General features: G+C 39.3%; 1 protein-coding gene across 4 annotated transcripts in view; it reads right to left on the reverse strand.

Moving 5' to 3' along the window:
- Positions 1-2,089: 2,089 nt before the first annotated feature.
- The window catches only part of TSNAX (translin associated factor X), a 28,897-nt gene continuing 5,691 nt past the window's right edge, over positions 2,090-25,295 (reverse strand). Inside the window, exons 1-6 of one of the 4 annotated variants that reach the window (XM_048047255.2) lie at positions 23,793-23,902; positions 22,777-22,884; positions 20,054-20,168; positions 18,337-18,467; positions 5,068-5,195; positions 2,090-3,907 (exon numbers count right to left, since the gene is read on the reverse strand). In XM_048047255.2, the coding sequence (XP_047903212.1) occupies positions 3,533-3,907; positions 5,068-5,195; positions 18,337-18,467; positions 20,054-20,168; positions 22,777-22,884; positions 23,793-23,808 (873 nt within the window). In that variant the 5' untranslated portion in view covers positions 23,809-23,902 and the 3' untranslated portion in view covers positions 2,090-3,532. Of the gene's footprint in view, positions 3,908-5,067; positions 5,196-18,336; positions 18,468-20,053; positions 20,169-22,776; positions 22,885-23,073; positions 23,332-23,374; positions 23,630-23,792; positions 23,903-25,295 lie in introns of those variants that run through there. The other 3 variants (XM_013200438.3, XM_013200431.3, XM_013200430.3) reach the window with 3 other exon arrangements.

Genomic DNA, 25,295 nt, shown 5'->3' on the forward strand with positions numbered 1-25,295 from the left:
TGTGGGAAATGGGGTGGTATGGGAACGAAGAGCTTGTGGTTGATTTGTGGCAGCACCGCTGAGAGCCTGCAACCCCTGCTCAGTGCAGGACCTGTTGGCTTTCAGCAGCTCTGAAAACCAAGTTCCCCTTATTTATTACCCAAGAAGATAGATGCTTTGGGGACCTTGTGGTCATTTAAAATTCAGTTCCTACAGCCTACTCCAAGTCTCTTTTATAGTCGAGTCACTCAGTTTCAAAGCGTTGTTTCTAAATTCTTGCAGGGCTCTCTTCCTGTCCCATGTCCTCCCCAAGTCCCACCCTACTTGCATATGTACCCTCTGTCCCACAGCTCATCCTGCTCTTCCTCCACGCTCTCCCACTCCTTGCCACTCTTCCCCCCTTTGTCTCTACCTCACTTCCTTCCATTTTGCTGCTGTACTGCCTTCGCCCTTCACAACTAACCCTTTACTGTCACACTTGAGACTTTGCGAAGCTTTGAAAAGTTCCCTTTCCAGAATGGGAAGTGGTAAACCAAACTGCTATCCCACACAGTCTTCTGGTAAAAATCCCATCCTCCCCATTTCTCTTCATCTCCCTCTACCATCTGCCTTTTGTTTGTCTTGGCTACTCCTTTGTCTGCTCTTAAATTAGAAACTCTTTGAGGGCAGTGCCAGAATCTGGTCCAGAGAAATCCATAAGGCACCTAACATGTTATATATTACAGAGGGTCTAGTCTAATTTTTTCGATTTTGGATAAACTCACTGAAAACCCAAGCAAGTAGGACTACATAGACACACGTGTCCTGTCAACAGGAAGTTTCTCTTACATAACTTCACTGGCAGTTCTGGAAAGCTAAATGTGGTTGGGCTGATTTTCCTCACTGCAAATTAATAGCCAGGACAAAAGTCAACCCACAAAGAAAAATCATTTCTGAGAAAGGAGGCTTTAAAAAAGCAGATGATTTTTAGCACGCAGAGCTGCCCTCGTGAAACATCTGCTATGACGTAGCCTTGTTCTGGCCCTAGACCAAGCATATCAATAGCTCCACAGAGTAATGGGATAAGAAATGGGAAAACTGCCATTGCTTGTTTAGCAGCTTGTTTTGCTGATAAATGTCTGTCATTTTTCAAATAGCTACAGTGTAATTGTTTGGGGGGGGAAAATATTTCCTTGAGCAGGAGGTTTGCAGGCCATTACCTATTTCCCATCTGTGCTGGTGTTCTAATACACCACACATACACTTTGCTCCCTATTAGAAATTATTCACAGCTTTTGATTACAAACAGGCAGCCTGAATAAGTTTAGAAATCATGTCTGCCATTAAAAAATTTGTTCTGGGCATACAGAAAATTTAGATTTCAGAATCGTTAGAATCAAAATGTAATTTCTGAAGGAACCCCTACTTAAAAGTCTGCTAGAAAAAAAATACTTCTCACATATCTGTCTTTTTAAAATAATGAATGACTGTACAAAAGCAATAGTTATTTGACTAAAGCAGTGGCTCATTTCATGGCTACAGAGGCTCTAGTATGTCGCTCATCCCATCCCTTTTCAAACTGTGCCATGAAAATGTTCAATTTTTACTTGATAGCTGCTAGGACTGTTTAATACCACACAATACCTCTAATAACTATAGGCTTTCACTTCACACACATCATCCTAATATGCAATTACTTCAAGCAAATCTAGCTGCACTAAAAGACAGCACTATTCTCTCTCTTACCTGCATCAACTGAAATACTAATGCATTAAAAAAAAAAAAGCATTCCTTATCAATAGGTAACCCTCTCCTTTCTTTCCCCTCGTCCATCAGGAAAAAAAAAAGAGAGGAAAAACAAGGGGAAGAACGTGGGTACCATTGCAGATTTATTCCAGTGATAAACTTCTGTCATTTGAATCCCTTGAATTTAAAAGAGAAAAAGAAAAAATAAATAAAATGCAAGACGATTACACAAAGTTTCAAACCTAGCTACTTTTTAGACTTCACTGAATAAAATTAGTGAAAAAGAGAAAAGTTATTTGTGATTAGAAAGCGCATCAATGGGAAACTCGCACATTTATTTACTACTAGGACTGACAGGCAAAAGAACCAACACACAGGCAGTGACTGCTTTTCAGAATTTATTGTAAAAAAAGTAATAAACAATAGGAAAAACACTCTCCTTTTTAAACCCACCACATATTGCTTTATATGGAAACAATGGAAAAATGTGACAGAAATGTATTTACCCATTTCTGTCCATATATCAGATGATCCAAGCTACTCAGGACACGCTCATGGGAAAAATATTGGCAGTATCACAGCATATGGAAGTGGAAATAAAAAACATGCAGTATTTTCAATTGCAGTTGGGAGGCCTATTTCCTGGAGTCTAAAGATCATGTTGTTTTATCTGCTTTCCTTTAGCATAACGTACATTATCAGACTTCCATAACTTCAGACACCGGCAGAAAGCCCTGATTTTTTGCCAATAGTGACATACCCACCTCAAAGATAAATGTGGAAGTCAGAATGTCTGCCTTATTTCTGTTTGCAATTTCCTTTCCATAGGAACATGCACATGATATAGTTCCTGCTAACAGATATTTACAGCTTGGCTAGCCCTTGTTCATTTATACCAGTTCAACCCCACTGGAGGTCCTCAGGTCAGCACAAACAACGGAGAACAGACTTCCAACACCACACTTGTTTTGACCAAGAAGTGCTTGCCCTAACACCAGATTATGCACGTTAAGCATACTCGGCAGGTATTCTGCTTTTGTCTACAAAGATGGCAGATTCTGCATTAGAAGGTGTTACAGAAAATGTAAATAAATAAATTCCACAATTTTTAATGGATTTTCTAGTTCATATCAAAACATCTAAAGAACCTGCGTAACCTAAAGAGAGCCCAATTTAAACAGAGCCCCAGAATAATGAGTGCAAGGTAATATTTACCTGGTGTAATTAGCTTCACTACCAACTAGTGAAAAGTTGACTTAGCTTCAGTTTCATGCTTAAAAGCATTAATCAGAGAAAACTTACGTTACATGGCACCTGTGACACCACCTCAGCTTCAAGTCAAGGGATGAACTTACACATACATAGGTGTGTTGTTTTAGATATTATTTGGGGATAGAAACCAAATACTCAGAAAACAGTGCTCAGCAGAAACCTATGGATAATGCTGAAAAAACAGTACCTAACCATTTTTTTTTCACTGCTGTGGTTGCTGGAAACTTATTGTAGTGACCACACCAGTTCGAGGTGACTCACACAACTGATAGCCACTGGTGCAGACCACTGTGGAACATTTGGTCATTCTGAGAGGAGATACAATGGAGCAATACAGGAAATTCCATGCTGAGAGGACAAAGTCAAACATTTGTTCTCTTGCACATCATAAAAAGTATTTTTGGTTACAAATTACTATTGCAAACAATCTTCTCATAGATAAAATTAAAATGTCTCTAACTAGAAAGCTTTGGGAGTCAAAACCCCGCAAACCATAACTAATAAGCTTTCTCTATGCAAGTCCTCTCCCCTTCTGGGCTGTGACAGTCTCCTTATTTTAAGAAAGACCTTCCTCTTGGTCAATCAATTCTGCTTTGGAGGAGAACACATCAGCCAGCATGTGCTTTGGGATTTCAGATCCCCGTACTTTTAACGTGTAGCAGGCATTCTCTACCTTTGCCAGACTCTGCTTCAAGGTATACAGCTTCTTCGATACTTCATAAGGTCCAGTGTTGCCAATAAAAGTAAAACCATCATAGATCTGACGTAAGAACTGGCTCAGTTCAAAAGGCGTGTCAATGTCACCATTTCCAACACTGCTGATGCACAGCCGCATCAGCTCTCCAGTTAGATCAGCCACTCCCAGCAGGTAATCTACGGGTGTTACCTTCAGGCTCCAAGTGTGTGGTTGCTTATCCTGGGAATTGGAAGTCTGAGGAGAGATCAGAACAAAGTCCAGTAAAGACAAGTAGGCAAAAAGCAGCATAAAATGGTTCAAATATACACTAGTATATCTAATGCAACTGTAAAGCAATGGTAATTACAAACATTCTGGGGACTGAAATTGCGTGGCACTTGACAGTCTGATTTTAGAAGTATCATTTACTAATCTCCCTCCAGTATGCTGTAAGGTATGAAAGCATTCCTTCCATCTGAGATGTGATTTCCATTCTGACAAGCATGATAAACACACCATGCTTCTACCACCTTTATTTGCAGAGTAAATGCATCTTTGTACCCATGTTTATTTGCATTTGCTTTTTTTTTTGATCAGATCTCAGCCTAATAGATTTAAATTTTCATTGAATAGTCTGTCCAAAGCTACCAAAGCAATCAAGAATCAAGAAGAGAGTCTGTTACAAAAACAAGTCATATCATTTTGTAATAGCATCTTGAATTTCAAAACATTTTCTAGAAAAGCTGATAGGTATAGTTCTCTCAGATCTATTTCATATCAACCAAATTCATTAAAGTATCTAAATAAATATTTCATGAAAAGTCATCACAAAGTGACAAGTTTGCTTTCCAAGTTTCCAATACTTTTTATTTCCAAAATAGTGGTGGATGGGAGATTTCTATTTCTGTTTCTATTCCTTTGCTCCCACAGTTTAACATCCACTCAAATTCAGCCATCTGGTCTGCAGGGTGTGCGCGGAAGTTAACAACTTCACAGTTTGTGAAAATAACTGTACCACTACTGGTAAGAACAAGAGAACATAAGCTAAAAGCCTGTCCTATTTGCAAATATCTTACTAAGAGAATGAAGAAGGAAAAGCCCTGTGTTTGGCCATTAAAAATCCCTCTTCTGTACTAGTTTCCTAGTATTTTGCTATCCTGGATGGTTCTCCCTACCAGGTGTTCAATTTGCCCTAAATAAAGGGGATGTGAAATGAATAAACTTGTATCCCACTGATTTAGTTTACTACTAAACTAAATAAGGTTTGAATACGTGAGTCAAAGCCCTCACGTGTATCTAACACCGTACCAGTCACTGGCCTTATTTAATCAGATGCCAAAAATGTGTCTGAGCCTAGTCATCACATTAACCATTTCTGAAAGATATTTGTCACGTGAGAAAAGAAAAACTTTTACCGTGTTTGTTGTTTCTTCCCTGTCTTCCGCTGTAAATATTAGTTGTTTATTGATCTCTTCAACACTAATTAAAGATCGTGTTTTAATAAAATACTGAAATGAAGCTGCCTCAACATACTCTTGAAGTCCTGCAAAAACAGCATAATTAAGCTAACAATTCAAACTTTACAGCAATGATCCATCCTTCATTTTTTTCAGAAATCTTTTAAGTAACACTATTTAAAGGTTACTAGCAGAAAGAGAACACACTCCAGAAATAACACTGAATCATTATTTAACATAGCACACTTTTGAAGTACAAACATCAGACCAAAAACAGAGCAGATAAACATCTTCAAGTTTTTACTCCAAGCAAACTTTTCATTCAGATCCTTCTGTACTATCAGTACAAAGCATCATGTTACTCTCAGAAACATACTGAACAGCAGCTCCCCATAGCGAAGCCTGTAAAATACAGCATTTTTATGATGGAGAGTGCAAATTACTGTTTCACAAGGTCACAGACACAGGACACAGTGCAGAGAGACTGCAAGTAAGTCAAAGGCACGGCAGCTGATTTACAAAAAAAAACACAAATAAAATTTTCCTTTAATTCATGTTATTAGTACCAGTAAATACTTGTTTTAAAATTAATTTCCCAGTTGTTTTGTAGGAATTAGTGAATAAGCTCCTTAAAACGTGCATGATAGGTGAAATTCACGTTCAGGACAAAGCATACGTTGTTACAAATAACTCCAGACCGAAAAAAAGAAAAAAAAAAAACACCACCAGACAAGGCTGTGATGTTCAGCAAGATGAGTAACAGCTCTGTCCAAAAGAACTTACACTCTAAAAATAAGGCATGCAGGAGGAACAAAAGGTGTACTGGCAAGGAAATAAAAGATAGGATAACAAATATAGCTTGTACCAGCTTTATATGCCACCTGCAGCCACCTGTCACAACTGCCTCTCACTACCTACTTGACAGATGGTGATTTTCAGTATGCATTATAGCACAGGTGAGATGTATAAAAGAGCTTGAATGTTCAGACAGTGATTTCACAGGTTCTGTCAATTTTTCCTTCTGTGCACAGGGCAGATTTGGGGGAAGCATGCGGGAAAAGTTCATGGGCAGAAAATTGATGTTGGCACTGTTGGTGGAAAAAAAAGCAGAAATGAACCTGGAGCAAACAGCCATGGCAGGATGAAGCTAAAAAGTTTTGAAGACAAAAACAATACATGTGTATCTGACCTAGGGACAGAGAGAGAGCCAAAAGAGGAAGTTAAAGGAACAGACTGTAACGTGACAGATCTTAGCAGAAGAACAATTCTGAACAATTTTAAGGGGATAGTTTCACTTTGAGAGAAGCAGAGAGGTGACACTGCTGTATCATGCTGCAAGAAGGCTAGGCTTAGACAGTAGCTTTGCCAGTATGTATAGTGAGAAAATTTGGAGGTACGCAAGGGTACCAGAAGTAGAATCCTGGTTCCATTAGAATAACAATAAAAAGCAGATAATTTGTTCTTCAATGGGATTAAAGTAAAAGTCTAAATCAAAAAGAAGAGAACAGCAATTCGAATAAAAGAGGAAAGTGGAAATGCCCAGGAAAACTGGAGGAGACCTCCAGGGAAAATGTGATTGTAGGCCTTTCACATTACAATCACAAAGGTATGTTGAATGACCTGCATTTTCTCTTTTTAAATATGTATTTGCAAGGTGAGTGGATGCAATTCAGTATACGCCCCTTGCTTCTATACAGCAGCAGTGGGAAAAGCAGAACAACCAACCAGAGCCACACTCAATGTTCTCAAATGAGAACATCCTACTACAACCATTTGTTGTACACATGGAGCTGTAAGGGCAAATAAATGCAGCTGAATTCAAGTAAGGCACTCCGGGCACAATTCATAGAAGAATACTGGAGAAAAACTATTCAGTATCAATTATTCTCAGATTAATAACTTCAGAAGTTGCAGAGAGGTAGATTCATCACCCATTCTTCTCCTGACTTACCCTGCTGATATAACATGACCAGTAATTCATTATGACATTTTGGCTTTTCCTGTGGATAAACTATAAGCCACCAGACACTGCAGCACTTAACATGACAACATCTGTGAGAATCTCTCTGCCATCCGTGGAGATGATTATCAGCTATGAAGAACCAACTTTGCATTTACCCAAGTTCTCAAAGAGATCAAATCAAACTTTTCGATATATGTTCTCGAGCAATGTTAACTCCCATCTTTCACTCATTCCACTTTAACTCCTCCACACATATTTAGTCTTTTCCCAGGGTGTTTGGCTCCTTCTTTTCATTTCATTTCATTTCTTATATATTTATGTAGACATACATATACCTGCATTTTCTGCCTTCTCTCTTCCCATCCAATCTGCCTTGATCCACTATTCTCCTCACTCCTGTTTAAGGCCACCACACAGAAGTTACGCACGCATTATGGTTTGTCATTTGCTTTCACCTTTCACAATTAGCAGCTCTACCTCCCTCCCAGGATTTATAAGCAAGCCTTACAAAACTTTATTTGACATTGTTACCATTACAAACAGACTGGTAACAACTTCCCTGAAAAAAATATTAGTATTTTAAGCCCTTCTTCCAGACATAGCTACAACATAACTTCCTAATGACCCCAGACCTTGAAATAAGGTGTTTTCATGTGCAGGTAGAAGGATGTTTAAACATGGTATGTTTTAGCTTAACGGAAGGACATCCGCTAATTTCAGCAAATAATCCCCAAGGTGAAAAACCCCATCCCATTTCACTACACCATCCAACAATACCTTCCCCTTGTGCTCGTTTTGGATTTATTCCAAAGTTGGCTTCTTTACAGACTGAGTTGCCAGTAATAGAATAATTTGTAAGGCTACTTTTATGCAATTTTTTTCTAGCATGCACACAAAAAATCTCAATTAAAAGTGTTGTATTATTTCCACTAGCATTTCTTAATATTACAAATGTAAGGTAGCACTTAAATATTTTATTATTTTACTACATTTACACGAACAGCTTGTACTAGTGATAAGCTACAGACACACAGTATCTCTTCCATATTTTCAAAATGTATTTTCTACGTAAGAATAGGGACGTTACATTGAGGTATCCTCTGAGCACCTATTTATAACGGAGGAGGTTTTGTGCCTGAAAATTTGTGCAATTTTTTTTCCATCTGAATCATCTGATATCAAAGATATTTACTCTTCTCTGCATATACAAACTCTGGGAAATATTAGTTAAGCAGTTTCTCTAAGAAACTCAGTATTGTACTAGCAAGAAATCAGGATTCTTTCAAAAACCTAAGTCATTGGAGCACTCAATGCAAGAGTCAAATTAATGTGTAAGGGGTAGGAAAAGATAGCTCTACTTTAAAAATGGGTAAAGAATTCCTTAACTGGAGGAGTCAGGTAAGGGAATCTAATTCTACCTGAGATATATGTGCCTGTATGTACTGAAATTTTAACTTTGAATGACAGATCAAACAAGAGGTGAGAGTTTCCTCCTACCATTTGATTTACTTGTTTCTTCCTCGAGATGATTAAGGGATTGGAGCATCTGTCCTATGAGGAAAGACTAATCAAAATACCTGAGGGGACAATGTGAAGTGGATGGGGCCAAACTCTTCTCAGTGGTGGCCAGCGATAGGACAAGTGGTAATGGGCATAAATTGAACCACAGGAGGTTTCATCGCCACATGAGGAAGAACTTCTTTTGAGTTCGGGTGACAGAACACTGGAACAGGCTGCCCAGAGAGGTTGTAGAGTCTCCTTCTTTGGAGATATTCAAAACCCGCTAGGATGCCATCCTGTGTAACGTGCTCTAGGTGACCCTGCTTGAGCAGGGGGGTTGGACTAGATGATCTCTGGAGGTCCCTTCCAACCTCAACCATCCTGTGATTCTCATTTAAACATCAGTTCAACAGTTAAAAGTGGGTTAAAATGGATTTCATGCCTCTCAGTTCTTGAAGTCAACAATGTCAACACTGTTAGCTTCCTGAATGACCTTCATCTCTGTATTTCTTAAGCTATTCTCCTTCTCTCCTTTCAACCCTTTGCTTTCCTCTTTCTCTACTTATTTTTACCCAAACTTGCAGTCTCTGTTGAGGGATAGGAAACAAGTACATGACAGCCTGTGTTACCTTCCCCTGCTCCTCCACTAAACCATGCACTAATCACGAATCACAGGCCAAAAGCAGCCACCAGAAAGACGGTAGGAAAATATATAGTTAGTTACAACTATTTTCTTCTGGCATCACAATATGATGGGTGAGGTACATTATTTACGAGGAGAGTCACATGAAATTACCAATTGCAAATTCATTCCAAAATCAAAACAGTCACAACTCTACCTTATCACATTTAAGATGCTAGGTTACCCTCTCTTAAAAATGAAAGAAAAAAAAAGGGAAAAAAGGAGTCACATTCTTGTGGAAATCCCAAACTGAGAAAAAAAAGTTAAGCTGAAGCCTTTATTACTCAACTCTGCAGACCATGGGGAAGATGGTAGATTTAAAGAACCCACTGCTACAAGCCTGTTGATCAATGAATAGGAGAACTGGTAAAATAAGTAATTAATTAACCAAGTATATCAACTGAAATAAGTACAAGCAATAAATTTTAAAGTATTAATATACGAATTAAATCGTTATGCTTTAAAGTTAGCACTCTATTAAGATGAAGCTGACAATTAACACCTCAGTCATTTTAATTTGTCTGCAGCTTTGGCAACAATTCCCAGATTCACAGTTCTCTTTCCACACACAAGTGGTAAAAACTGAAGTAATTAAACTAAAACTGCGGCTGTGAAACAATCCAACAGCTGCTTAGTTGATCGTGAGTGTGAAGTCAAAGGTTAATTTTATAACAGCATACAGAAGAGTATGAAGCCAGCTATCCTCTGAGAGACTCACAACATAGACATCCTGTTGTGAAAAAGGCTTAGAAGAATTTTAATTCCACTCAGGAACAGATTTTATACAATGGGAATAAATAGCAAATACAAATAAAAGCACAAGAGCAAATGTCCATAAAAGGTTACAAACTTAAATAACAACTCTGCTATTTCTATTCACTGAGTAATACTTCAAAACCTGAGTCACTATGACAGGTAGACCTATGCAGAGTCCTTGAATTTTAAAAGGATCTGGGAAAGAGAAAAACACAGTTAAAACCATATTGGCAAAAACAAACTGCTCCATTGTAACAATTCAGTTTTGAAATCACCTTGGCAATCAGTGCAAACAGAGATGGGAAAGTTTGACAGAGAAATATATTCTGTATTACCTTAAATTACTGATAGAACGTAACTAAAATAAGAATGTATATTAAATCTGGCAGTGATCTGTCTAAACTGGTTTACTTTTAAATCAATAACTAACTTGATGCAAATTTCTCTCACTAACCCCAATGTTTTATTGATTAGTCAGTTGCTACTTGACACATCCATAACTACCCCGAGGCTCTGTTCCCTTCTATCCGCATGCATTGAAGTGCTGCATTTCAGATGCTTCAGTGTTAGGGCTGTTTGTACTTTGCTTAAAGTTGAATACACACCAAAGTTAGGGAAAAGGAAAAACCAAGATTCGTCTTTTTTCCCAGTAACTGAATAAACAAATACAGGCTCACTGTTAAATAGGCACGGATGCCTCTGAGAGTTAAATCATTTCTCAAACAGGCACAAATACCCTGCAGAGAATATTTTATTCTCACATTGCAGAGAACAATTTGAGTCTTTTTTGTTATTGTTATTAGAAACATGTGTACATATGATAAATGCTAGTTTTCTTGTAGATGACTCATTGTGGATGAAAAGTTCACAACCTTTTATTTTGATTCTACTTAAGAACCAAGGGATATACCATGGTTACTTTTTAACAGAATGTTTTGTTCTCGAGGGTTTTTTTGGTTGGTTTCTTTTTTTTTTTTTCAAAAAAAAGAAAAAGTGAAAAATTCTGGAGATGAGCCAATGCTCTACATGAGTTCTTAAATATATATAAATTCCTGTGACAAGTAGTCTTCCTGATCTTTGACTACCTCCGGTTCCTCTGAGAACTGATATCCAGTTTTCAAGTCATTCAGTTAGATGGCAAATTTTACACTAGTAACAGCCTTGAGGGCAACTGTTCAGGTACCAAAGAAAGGAAGCTCTGAGTCAGCCAGTATGCTGGACGATCAAAGAGCACCTAACACAACACAGCTTTCTCAGTTCAAAGCCAGTGAAAAGTCCTCCTCAAGATGAGGCTTTTTCTGTGTGAAAGTCCCGACTAACCTAACCTGATCAGAATTACTAATGGTAGCCACATATTGTCATAAATACAGATCAGCAGAGATGACAAAAAAGGCACATCATGACCCACCAACCCCTACTTCTCACCACGTGACTGTAAAACAAAAACCTAATCATGATGTGCTCTACTAGCCGTTTCCTGTCATGGAGCTTCTCTATGACACATTCTCCTGGGTGATTGTAAGCATAAAAAGGAGCATACATTTTTCTCTAATCTTCTCTAATTCTCCACCAGCACTCAGTTCCTGTAGAGGCTGGAGAGCTCTGGTCTGTGAATGACTGATGTTAACAGCTGGAGGGTCTAAAAAAACTCCTGAGTCAGAGCGCAAGGACTCCTCCATTTGCTAACTATGAAACTAAATTAAAGGACAATGTCACTGGTTTCAGACTGTCATGTAAACAACAGCAGTATTTCCTGTAATAGTGCTGCAGAACTTCAGGACAGTTAGATCTTATGTTAGAACTAGGAAATGACAACCCGACCCAATCCACAGCACACAACTTTAGGAGATTGTATATAGCTGCTCTTATGCTGCCCTCAATGACCACTGCTGAATTTAAGGATCATGCTGAACCCAACAGCTCCTTCAGGGACCAGTGCTCACACAGAGCATGCTGTGTTCGGTCATGTCTCAACCCACATTCATTTTCCCAGGTTTAAGTTCTTGTGAACAGACATACAAATCCTGCAGCAGAACATAAAAAGTGAGAGGCTCTGCAATTGCTGAGTGTTTACTTTCCTTGGAAGAACCTAGAAAGAAGGCATGAGACAGAAATAAACAAAGGGCAGTAAAACGCAACAATCTGAAGATATTTCAAATAAGCAACTTGCAGGGTGAAGAAAATCAGTTTGACAGTTTGTTGGCACACTTGGCAGCTCAAGAACATCAAAGAAATGGATAAAGAAAGAAAGCAAACAGAGGAATTAACAAAATTATGTGATAAATATTGGCTTCTTCACTGCAAATTCCGTTAATTTTTCAGTATAATCAGGAAACTTTGTTTCCATTTCTGGCATTTTACCTCTCACCCACAACAGCAAAGAGATGAACTTTAATTCTTCAGCTACATCCTGTTCCTGTGTTATTATGTTTTCCCACCATCTTGCAGAAAGCTGATTGCTTCCTTCATGGATAGCTTTCCTTTCATGTTTTAGGTGTATTTAATTTTTTTTCCTGGGTGAGACGTTTCCAATCCACGACACCCTTCTTCATGCAGTAAAAAGCTTTTCCTTTGTACGTCACCCATTTTACCACAGTTTTTAAAGTTTAAGAGCAAAAAAGTCTTCTACTGTTTCTGATATGCAGAATTGTTCTTAACCTTGGTTTTATTTTAGAAATACATATATAGAAAAAGGTAGCTAGCATAGCTCAAGTACAAGATGGTCTTTCTATCCTGTGAGTGAAAAAAGTTAAGAACAAAAGATCAGGTAATACAAAAATCATTATGTGGATAGTTCGTTTAGTTTGTGCTCTAACCATAATCCTTTTTACAATACCAAAAGAACAATAGTACTTAAACAAGTGATTAGGACATCTAAATCTGGCCTACTTGGACAGACCTCGCCCATCTCCATATTATTTCTTACAGCATCATGTCTGGCAGTACTGCATAATGAAATTAAAATATGGTCCTCTAGCACAACTAAAGTATTTCCTTTTCATCCATGCAGACTAAACTGACTTTGTCCAATCCAACAACACGATTTGTCGCTGTATGATTAGACCCCTGAAGTGACTCTAGATGGGACAAGACAGGAGACAAAAATAAGTGACATTGTATCATTCTCTCAGAACACCAATAGTGCCTGCACGAGATAAATTATGAGCTAGACTGCGTCAATGCTGAACTTTTACACAGAATTTCCCGCACCATCATGGGCAGAAGCAGTCACGGAGCAATAGCTTTGACAAGGTGCTGACATTTTACAGCCTCATCATCTAATCCTATTCGGAGCAAGTGCAGACATGATAAAGAGCTAATGAGCTGCTCTGTGCAAACCACCCCATTCACCATTCCTGCTAGCACAGACACACAGCAAACAGCAAGGTCGGCCGGCAACGTTCTCCTTACACGTTATCACCACCCTACGCTGCCTTAGTGAGGAAGGCCCAAAAGAAATACGGGTTCCTCATTCCAAACCAGGTTTTATGCATCGCTTCCAGCTGTGAAGATAACACCACACCTATGCTTGCTCCTAGCAGAATCTAATGATCTCATTGTATAAACAGCAACGTGCAGCTTAAACTATCACTCCTAAGAGCTTTCTCAGTCAAACTGCCATACAGAAAACAGTTTAACACCTCAACAGCCTTATTATTCTCACACACACTGTCCTATATTGTTATGGGACAAATAAATGAGTAAAGCTTCAGCTAGAGCCTTTGTTTAACAAACCACATTAGAAAGATGCCCCACTCGACCCCACACACCAACTCTTGGCTCCCCTCTGCTTTAGGCAAGCTTTGCATTTGTACAGAACAAATTTCGATCGTACTTAGAACAGTTGCATAAACCCTAAAATGTCAGAGGGCATACTCTTTCTTGTCTTCAAGGCTTATACTTTTTTTTCCTGTCTACGACTGATATTTTACGTGAATATTTTAGAGTTTATATATATAATCCTGAAAAGTTTCCTCCCTTCGCTTCATGAATTCATAAAAAACATTCTCAGCCCTTCTCTTGCACAGCACCTCACAAGAATTTTAAAGCAACAGTACACGCTTCCTCACAGGATATATAAGGTATACACTGCAAAGTGGGGCAAAGGAGCAGGAATTCTATATTACAAATAGTAAAGCTTTAAAAATATCAACAAAGCCGAACATTTCTACCAGAACAAATGAAGAGCTCCGCATTAAAAAAAGACTTCATTATTTCAGTATCTCTTTGTTTGCTTGTTTAATCATCCCCTGGGACAATCTGTACTGTTAAGAAACGTGTAGAAAACAGTCATCAGTTTTTGTTGTTGTTCAATTAGTGCTATACTCAGTGTTTGAGCTCATGCAAGTGTCCTTTGGGGAAACGTCCTGCGTGCCATTAGCACTATTCTTAATGAGGGAAAGCATGGAACTCCTTTAGTGCTCTGCCAGAATTGTTTTATCTTCAAGTCAAAAGAACAACTGCTTGGAGTAACCCCAAAAAAAGCATTCAACAATTACAAGTGGCAAACAATATTCCCAAGCATTATACTCATAGCACTGTTCTATTTATAGGCTAACAGTTATTATACTGAATAAAATATGTATTAGGCAGCTTTATTATGCAGACAGTTATGACTCCCCAGTTAAGGCTGCTACAGCAGTTTTCATTATAAGCCCAGTTTTGATCCCTTTTACTCTTTCTGAGAGATGTAGGGTGGGGAACAGGAGGATGTTTCATGTTTGGTTTCAAGACAAAGGAGAATATTTTTAGGAAGTTTGAGGTTAATTGGACATGCTGCTTTTGAGATATGGGACGTAGGCGTTTCTTTATTCTTTTTTGAAGAAAAAACAGTTTAACTTTTAACTAGTTCTCCAGAATTTCTTTAAAACACAAAATCAGAATAGAAAACTAGGTGAAAGCCAAGATTTACAGCTCTAGGAAATGCATGAAGACAAAAGATCTAGCACCTTTCCTAGCTTTGTATTCAGAAAGGCATGCAAACTGTTTCCACTGTGAAAAAAGCAAAGCAACAATTAAAACATTAGACTTAAAAACAAAACCAAAAGCAGCATTCTTAATTCTTATCATTGTTTGCCTTCCCAGTTACAGTTCTTCACAAACAGCAGGGGGCACGGGGATTAAGCATTCCCTCTCACTGTTTTTCTTTATCTAACTGTCCCTTCATTCATCATGTCTCTAGGTTTTCTATCTCAGCTTCATAATCCTGACAGCAAGCATCTTCACATCTCTGTCACCTCCTTGATCCTAGCATCAGCTCTGTCAAGATCTACAAGTCTTTAAGCCTGCACATCCCTTTTTTCTTCCTTCCATACGACTAACTGAAGAGTGGAGGATTCAACAAACAAGGTGAGAGCAAAGCTCAGGCTAAAAGATTGTATTGCATACCTGTCATACACATGAGCTCATTTATACGATGCCTAAAAGCATTCCCTGTCTTCTCAGTGGCACACACACATATTTTAACATGTTCCCTTATAAAGCATGCATGATGGACACCAGCCAACATATCATACCTCACACTGGATCATCATGTAGGAGAGCTAGAAATTAAGGCGACACTGTGGATGACTTACAGAAATTGAATGAAGGCCACTATATTTCAGTCAGATTTTATATAGTCTTAATGAGGCAAGAACCACCTAATTGCAGAAACAACTGGGAGACCTCTGAGCCAGGCAGTATTACACATCTGAGGAGATTCCACAGACTGGCCACTAACTCACGTTACCTAAACAGAGGAGAAAGGTGAAAGTACAGCTATTGCCATTTCTAACTCCAAGCAATCTCACTCCAATCAATAACAACCTACAGTGGCTGGAGAAATGCAATGCAGGGCTGCATATTTACGATTTTTATATCAGACCACAAAATTGTGAAGTTCAGGCATTTGATTGCACACCTAATCAAAAGAAGAGATGGACAGCAAAGCCTACTTCTACTCCACCTTGTTATTTAGTATACCAACACCTCTTTTCCTCCCCCCCCCCCTTTTTTTTTTAAACCTAGAGAACTCAGTCAGATTCATTATCTGTAGATGTCTTAAGACTGTAAAAAGAAAATTCTTTATTCCAATGACAATCTCACTCCTCTGCAAGGCGTATGCAAGTGTTGGGGTTGTACTGAACATATGAAAGCTTTGCAGCCATGGAGGCACTGAGACATTATACACATGCAGCAGGCTGCTAACTTCCTCTACTAGAGATCTATCATAATTTGGCCCATTCTACAGTGGTCAGATATATCTTTATCATTTTAAGAGACATATTAAGAGCTCATATTTAAAACATTGGTGAAAAGTTTTAGAAATGCTGATTTGTGCCTGATAGAATATTTTCAGTTGTTTTGTGAAGAGCTTATTCCATTCTATTTTGATATTAACAGATATCTTTATGTAAGTCAGAAATCAATTATGAAGGAAAATTAGTGTAGCTAACTGTAAATGAGTATTTACTAAACAAAGCAAACTGGAACAGAAATTTCTTGGTAATTTCTTCTTTTTTTTTTTTTCCAAGTTGTTATTTCTGGCTTAAGTTTACATACCTTTCATATAAAACTAACTTTTCAAGTTGGCAAGGACGTATTTTTTAATAACTAAAACCAATTTTGTTTTCAATCAGAGGAGAAATCTAGAAGTAGAAACCTCAAGTAAGGTTTGTTCCCTTACATTATAGGACATGGGTATACGTATAAGTTAACAAAGGAAAAGTTTCCATGTCTGCTCTTTAGGCATCCCTACTACACTGAGATTAATTCCAGCTAATTCCAGGAAAGCTTCCCCTCAGTAAAAATAGAGGTGGGTATATCTCTGAATTTACCCATGGGAAGCCCCATCCTAAGAAAATAAAACTCTCGTGAAGCAACTGAGCATGGTAACTGGTTACCCTGTAATAATTCTGCCCACATGGCAAGGCTGATAGCTCGTACTGTGAGGTCTCACACAGATTTGTGAGGCAGCACACCTCAAATGCTGCCATTATACAGATAGCCAAGAATACTACGTGAGTCACGGGGCTGCGATCTTTACTTGTTTTTCAGACAAAGTTTACAGGTCTTAAAGATTTCAAAAAATTGTGTTCATAAAACCGAATGAAAGGATTCTCTGCTTTTATAAACAGAACTTAAAATGAAAATCCAAGCACCTGCACTAGCATTATTAACCCTTTGAGGTCACTTGTACTGTCAGAGCTTTCAATCATCTCTTCTTTTTCATTGCCTCATTAAAGTACTAAGCAATAAGTAGCAGCAAGATTCACACAGGTTGTAAGTGGCTCTTTTAAGAGTAACTACTCATATTTAGTCCGAACAACCCACTGTACCACAAGTGGCTGTGGAATTGAATTAGAGTCATAGAAAACTAGCACGGCAAACTCGTTCAGTTTCAGAAGTGCCAAACTGTTCACTTAAGAGCTGACTCACTCTTACACAAATTTAAGTTCACATAGATAAGTAAAAGTTAACTTGTGCAGTATTTGTCTTGTAAAATACTTCCCTCCATAGATGTATTTCCTCTGGATTATAGAAGTAAATTATTTTTAAACAATTAAATCTGGGAAAATCTTCAGTTCTCCTCAACTGAAGAAGCCTTGCCTGAACAGGAAAAGATATACAGGATTCCAGTATGTCTACAATAAGATAGGTAAATGCAAGACAGCTTTATAGTGTGACCAAGACATCAAAAAGCAGTTACAGATTTTACTCATATGTTGCCACAAACAAGGCAAAAGAATTTTAGGTGAGAATCAGATTCAGTAGCAAAGAAACGTCATTTGTCAGCAAAAGTGATGAAAGCACTGATACTTAATATCTCAAGGATGTTAGTAAAGACAGCATAAAATGATTTAATGCTTGTAGCACCTTGACAGAAGCGCATTCCAAGTCTTCAGAAGAAAAAACGCTAGTTAGGGATTTTAAGTTATTAACTTTATCAATTCACAGTGGAGTAATTTCGCAGGTTAGTCACACACACGCACACCCCACCCCCTCCAAGTTATAACCTTTTCAGCTCAGGTAAATGAGCATGTTGCACATACTCCTCACCAAGGAGCAGCCAGTACATTTGTTAGAACTGCTCCCAGCTTTAGTTTAGGTCAAGGTCCAAAGTTTTCCAGTTGGAACGAATTCTTGTTTAACCACAATACTAACAGGACTGTAGGACAATAGCCTCCCCAGTACCAGAGCTAACTGCAAAGATGAATCTGAGTCCTGATTTGTAACTACAGATACATGCTAAATTCAAACCTGCTGCATGAAGAGCAACCACTGTTAGGTAAAAATCTGAGTTCAGTACAAAATACAATAGTTTTTCTATTTTAAAATGATTTACCTGGAGATATAGCTCTGTGGAACTGATACATGTCTTCTCCAATCAGTTCTTGTGCAACCTGCTTAATCTTTCGTCTGACAGCATCTAACTTGACTTCAGATTCATTTAGTATTTCTTCCCCATTGGGAGCACTGCAATCATAAAGCAGAAACTGAAAGAGTAGCTTTCAGAATATGACCAAACAGTTAAAAAGAAGTTACAGATTTTCATTTACTAATACATATTCAATGACTTCAAGAAAAAAAATGAAGTGGAATAAGAAACAGTTTAACACCTATTGTAGATTCCAGAAGAAAGATTTTGCAGATCATTACTGTGAAAATAATTGACCAGCCAAACCTAGATCCGGTAGTATAATATTTATTCCAGATAATAACTGTAACACTTGCTGAAGAGAGAACAATAAGAAACACTTGCAAAAGCTTCAAAAAAGTATTCCAGAAAATGAGCAGCATTTGCAGAAGTTCATTAACCTCTCTAAAAAACATCACCATTTTGTAATATATTACAGAGCACACCTGACATACATATGAAGTTTTAGAAAGTAATTATGACCTACGTTATTATGAAACAACTGAAATATCTGATTTACAAACAGTATATACTTGGCATGTAAGTTTAGTTTATCTGATTTCCTTTTAAATCACCTCTCCCCAAACCCCAAATAATCTATGTGGTTTATTAGCTTTGCAGTCTATTTGGGGACTACATATAGACTGGTTTCAAGGAAACGTTTAAAAGCAAACAGATTTCTGAAAGTAAAGCCACATTAATGGCTAAAAGCGAAGGAGTGGGAAATAAAAATAACAGCATGGGAAGCTTCCACTCTCCTCAAAACACAAACATCTTAAACAGGTATCTAAAATTCAGAGTAAAGGGGAATTTTGTTGTTCTTTTTGTACCAGTTCCCAGCATACCTGGCCCCTGCAGTGGGGCTATTTACAATCAAGGCTGTAGCAGTTACTAGAATTATCATAACAACTCTTCGCAGAAGACCAAGTTAAAAAGGGAGCAACTTCCTAATCCCTATTTATAACTGTTACTACTACAGTACCTATAAATAGCTGCTACTACAGCAGAAGTGTGCTGGTAAGAAAGAAAAAAAAATCCAGGAGAAGGAACAGGGAGATCTGTGATAGCAGTTACACGTAGGACAAGTAAACATTCTATACAACGGGCTATGCAAAGCTTCACATTTTCCTGTTTTCTATTTTCTCAGTGGCTTTCAACAATTGCTTGAAGGTTCACGAGGACACAAAATATATAGAAGCTCAAAACCTCACACACGAGCCTCTTAGGTTGCAGATGCAGTGAAGTAAACAACCCAGGCTGCCTCCTCTTTGCATTGATGACCTAGGCCGGAGTTGCAAAAACCAAAACAGGGAAGTAGCAGCAGAGGCAACTAACCTGAAGGGAGGGTGCACGCTCTTTTCTCCCAGCTTGCTGGAAGCTGGAAAGCTCTCATCTGCTGCTACACTCTGCTACTTTGATCCTGTTTAATACTTCAGTAAAACCAACTACAAAACCTGAAGCAGCATCTATTAATTCTCTAGCTGAAGTGTGTGTTCGTTACCTCATATCCACCCTAAAGGATGTTTATGGGAAATTAATTAAGTCTTTCTCAAGGAAACGCTGCAGCTATTCATCACAAATACAGAGAACACTACAAGGCAGCTTCAAGGTTTCTGTGAACACCTTCGCTCTCAGCGTGACTCACCTGGTAAACCTGTGGAGCAGAAATATCGTTCTTTTGCTTTCGATAGTTATATCACGACTGAGCTTCACAAGCCGTTCGTATTTATCATGCCTGGTGTCAAGCTCCAGCTGAAATGCTGCAGAGTCAATGATTACAAAAACAAGCACAGTTAGCACAGCATGCAGTGTAGGGCAAAAGCAGAGATCCTGTGCCCCAGTAACTGCTGCGGGCCTCAGCCCCACCAGCCTTTTCTCTGGGGTGCCTTTTCCCAGCGTGGGTGGTGCTGTGGAGACCACCATTGCCCCCTGCCTGCTGGAGCTGCTGCGCGACAGCTGCCTGCACGTCTCGCGCGGCTCACCACACAGCAAAGGCACAAAATCATTTCTGAACAAAACACAGCAAGTCCCATCATGCAGGAATGTGCCGAACAGAACGCTCACAAGCACGCAGGAACCTAGCTCTGATTTCTGGCTCTTCAAAGTCTCTTTGAGGGATGGACCTGTATCTTTTGACAAATACATGGCTATCAAACTTCAGTTTTGAATAGCAAAATTCAACAGTAATACTACATCTGTTTAATAAGTCAGGTTTAAATACGCACCAACTGTGATGATGCTTTAAGTAGCCCAAAGCATTATAAGTTAAAATGCTTGTTTTAACTAGTAACATCTACTCTGCAATAGTGCTGTTGAGAAAACTGACTTAGATATTCACTCAAATATAGGAAGAAAATTCAGAAAAAAAATCATTAGTAAACAAGACTCATTTTCTAAAAACCAAGAACACGCACACAAAAGCACATACACTGTAAAAAATGCACAGAATACTAAAAAGAAAAGGTTATGTTTTATTTCAACACTAGACTTGGCCAATAGCCAAGTATTTTAACATCTTTAAGAACTAGAAGTAGCAAAGCAAGATTATCTAAAGTAAGATTTCTAACTTACTGCTGTAAATTCTCTCTGCCTAACTAGAATGAAGACAAAGAGGAAAGAGAGTATGCATATCTACTTTTCTTAGTGAAAACTATGAATGATTATGTTTCACATATAACATTAACATTTTATAGGCTATTATTCCACTAAATAAACTGTTAATAGATACTTAAAAGAATTTAAACGTATCCTGCATAACTGTCTGAGGTGTTAAAGTATCTGTGCAAGAAGATAGTAGAAAATACACTGAGGTTACTTTTTTTTTTTTTTAAGGGTCTAATAAGTGACTATCCTTTAGAAAAATGTAGCAGTTCACAGACAAGCAAGTTTAGATGAAGCTGAAAACCTGTACTTCTCATTGCCTTGACAAAAAAATGGATTCTCTTTTTTTGTTGTTGTTTGTTTCTCTCCCCCATCTTCCTCTGGAACACTAGGAGAAGCCATAAATGTTCCTACCGATCTTTAAATTTTTCACATGCCTAATTGGTGTGTCTCCACCAAATTCTGAGTTAAGTCCACCACTGAATTATCATCAAGAAGAAATACTCCATCACTACAGGGCTTATAAGCACTAGAAGAAAAAAGCAGATCTTTGAAAAGTCAGGATAAACTGCGTCCCTTACTCTATTGTGAAATAAAACCAAACACCACTGACAGGATCTCATGGGAGAGGAGGAAAATCAGCGTTGTTTTGAATTCAAATTAATAGCAACTTCAAGAAAAACTGATACATGTGAGGGTGAAAAATTAAAGTTGAAAGCACTGTACTCAATTTAGAGTGCAAATGTATGTATGTTATTCAAGATAAAAATTCAGTCAAAGTTTATCATCCACCACGCTGACTTATACAGGGAAAAAAAATAAGAAACATCTGTTTAGAGACAGCAAGGAAATTACATGGTGTTGAAGGGACCATCTATAACAGTCACCCAGCTCTTACTTCTTCACACTCCCTAGCATCATAAAAGAAAATAGGGGAGACAAGGAAAATTCTGCACTGAGATTTAATCTGTTCCCTGTGTTACATCTCCTTCCTTCATCTGTTGAGGCTTCTCATTTCTAAAGACCACCTTTCCCTTGCCAGGGCTTGTTTAATGAGAAAGTTAAACTAAATTTACAGAAAATTAAATCTGATTTAAATCCTCTGAAAACAATTTGGTTTGAGGGAAGTTTACACTTGCTTATTTAAAGAAACTGAAATATAAGCTAGTTTTAAAAAGGCACTCAAAGTGAAATAAGTGTCTACATAAAGATCTACCTGATTTTGTTAAACTGACATTCTTCAAAAGTGCATGTATAAACAGCTCACAACTCACAGAACAACGCATCCAGATTTACATTTGACAGCTTAGCCACCTGTTCACCAGAGCTAGAGGCAACAGTTAAGAGCCTTCTTGGCCTCCCCACAGGCAGCCACATCCTCTTGTCACTATGGCTGAGATTTCACACCTGTGCAGGTCTTACATTTCTCTGCCAAAGTGCCTGGGCACCTTTTGTCTGCCTGAACACTTCTGCAGTTTACTTAGCATCAGGTTCTGCACAAGCAGGGTGCGCAGTGGGAACAGGAGGTAAGATGAAAAAGGGAGCAAGTCATGAGTCAGGTGCAGCCATGCCAGATCCTGCTCTTGAGACTTAATTGCACAGAAACCAAAAGACCAAGCTCTAAATGAATGAAGCAGGAGTCCAACTAGTTTCAAATCTCCACCCCCCACACCAAGAAAGTTGGCTTATTCCAACACTAAATAGGCAATTCTTAGCAAACTCCACAACACACATTTTTATTAACTGGCTTTCCAAATTCTTACTTACATTTAAAAGATGTCATCAAAGGTGAAGATGGATTAACATTCTCTTTTTCCTCCTTTCTTTGACCATGTTGGAAATTGTCATGCTTTCGTTTTCTGAACCCACCCGATCCTATTAACAGAAGAAAAAGAAAAGAATTAAAATAGTTTTGGCAGAACATAAATAACCTCAGATCATCGATGATTCTATCCATATTTCACAGATAGAATGAGGTAACCCCTATTGACAGCCGATGTCATCTTCACATTATCATGCTACTTGTTCCAGCACATTCCTAGTGAAAACTAGGAAAACTCCTACCAATTTCAATGGATGAGCACACTAGGATCCCAACTCCTTTCTTCATACAGTGTTCATGGCCTTTTATGTTTCCTTTCTGTAAGGGAACAGCTGCGTGGAAATTCTTGCAGTGAACAAGGGCCTACAGGATTACACACCTTTGTTTTTTTCTTAAAAAAAGGTATTTTACATACTGAACTTAACAAAAATCATTAAAATCACTATAGGTAGCAGTAATTTATTGTACAATAACTGACTGTAATTTATGTTAATGGTCCTCAATAAGCAGCAAGGTACTGAAGGAATATATGAAGTAGACTACCATTATCCAGATATCCAGGCTCTTATCTCCTGTGGTGTAGCATTTTAGGTCCTTACGCTCTGCCCATTTAGAAGTTTCTTCTCTTTCCACCCAGCTACAGCTGTTCTCTTTGACTGGCCTTACATGCTCCTGCCTCAGTGTCCCCTTTCAACCCCTCACTAACAACCCGCCTCTAGGGGACTGCCCGTTACTACTGACAGGAGCTTTGTGCTGTTTCCTCCTTTGGTCACTCCTTCACATTTTAACCCTCCCTCCCTCGCTGTAACCGTGACAGCTGTAACCTGTGCTCCCAGCAGAGGCCAAAATCTGACCAACTCCTGCATGCCACCACACCGTTTTGAATACGTGGAGTTATCCTCGTTTCCTTGAAAGGAAACCAAGAGGAAGCTACTCGACAGTACACAAAGTAACCCGTTACCCTCCTTGCCGCTCATCCCGGCCCCGCCGCCACCGCCGCGCAGGCCGCGTCCCCCGGCCGCCCGCCCTAACGCCCCGCGAGGACCCCGCCGCGCCGCCCCGAAGGCCCCGCGGAGAGGCGTCCCCGCCAGTGCCTGATCGAAAAGCTCCCGGGGCATGATGGGAGTTGTAGTGCCGGGGGGGGGGGAACTCCTGAGGCAGCAGCGCCCGGCGTGCCCTCACGGCGGGGCGCGGCCTGCCCCGGAGCGACGTGCTGGGGGAGTAAATGATAAGAGGATAGAAAGGAGTGAGGAGTTAGGGTAGGGAAGAAAAAAAAAAAAAAAGAAGAAGAAAAGAAAAAAAAAAAGCAGTGAAATACCTCAGGACAAACCAACAAGGTTTTCCCAGACACTTAGGGTTACGCTGAGAGGTCGCACAAGGGCTGCATATGGCTGTGCTCCACATTCAAGGTCAATAACAGATTTCATATGGGAAAAAAATAAAATAAAAAAATAAAAACCAGGAACTTCTTCATTCACTTTACCCCTGAGGTGTGCTGCTCTGGGCAGGGAGCTGCACTACCACCACTGCCACCCGATATCCTGCAGTGAGGCACTTGCTCTGCCGCAGTACTGTCAGCAGGGGCCACCTGGAAATGATGCCCAAACTGAAGGAGAATGAATCTGTCCTCCTCTAGGGAAGCCCGAACCTGATACCAGCTCAGCTGGACGCTGTCCAGGGCAAACACAGCCAGCTGAGGGTCTGCATAGCTTTAGAGAGAAATGCTGTCCTCGTGATGCCCCCCCCCCCCGCCCCCAATTAAATAACCAGCCGGAGGATGTCTCTTTAAGTCACTGCTAAAGCAGTAACACTACGGACAGTCCAAGCTGGAATTATCTCCACATATCCTTTTGTTTTTAGCTCGTGACATGGTGTACCCTTAGAGCAAGGCTGTGGGGTTGCCTTGGAGATGGAGGGCTTAGCCATAACGCTCTCTGTCATACTGAAACATTCACATTGGGCGATCCAACCGTGAGCGCTTTTGACAAACAATCGAGTGAAGTGACAAAAAGCTTACGAAACTGTCACAGGGGAATTGCATAAACTGGGGTCAGATGTTCGGTCTGAGACTGTTACATGACCGAGGATGTTTGCAGCTGGCTGACGAAAGGAAGCGGGAGGTCAGCTGCTCTGCAGTTGTTATAACAACAACCTGTTATGTCTCTTAGGCAACAGAGATGCCCACAGTCTTTTGGCAGGATGGATCGGGAGGATGATTTCCTCTTTTCCTGGAATAATGTTTGAAAACAGCAAATGCTTCTCACTCGGTTGGATTTGGGAATTCTCTTGGAAGCCGCAGGACCCTGCCGAGTGCTAATAGAGCACCGTGCAGCCTGTGAGCGGAGCAGCAGATTTTGGGAATGCACCGCAGAGGCAGCTGACGTGTAGATGTGTGTGACAGAGAGGGCTGAGAGATCCTACAGGTCTGCTGCACCATCCAGCTGGTAAACAGAGAGAGAGACCC

This window comes from Anser cygnoides, chromosome 3 (genome assembly GCF_040182565.1).
Source record: "Anser cygnoides isolate HZ-2024a breed goose chromosome 3, Taihu_goose_T2T_genome, whole genome shotgun sequence".
NCBI classification, from domain to species: Eukaryota; Metazoa; Chordata; class Aves; order Anseriformes; family Anatidae; genus Anser; species Anser cygnoides.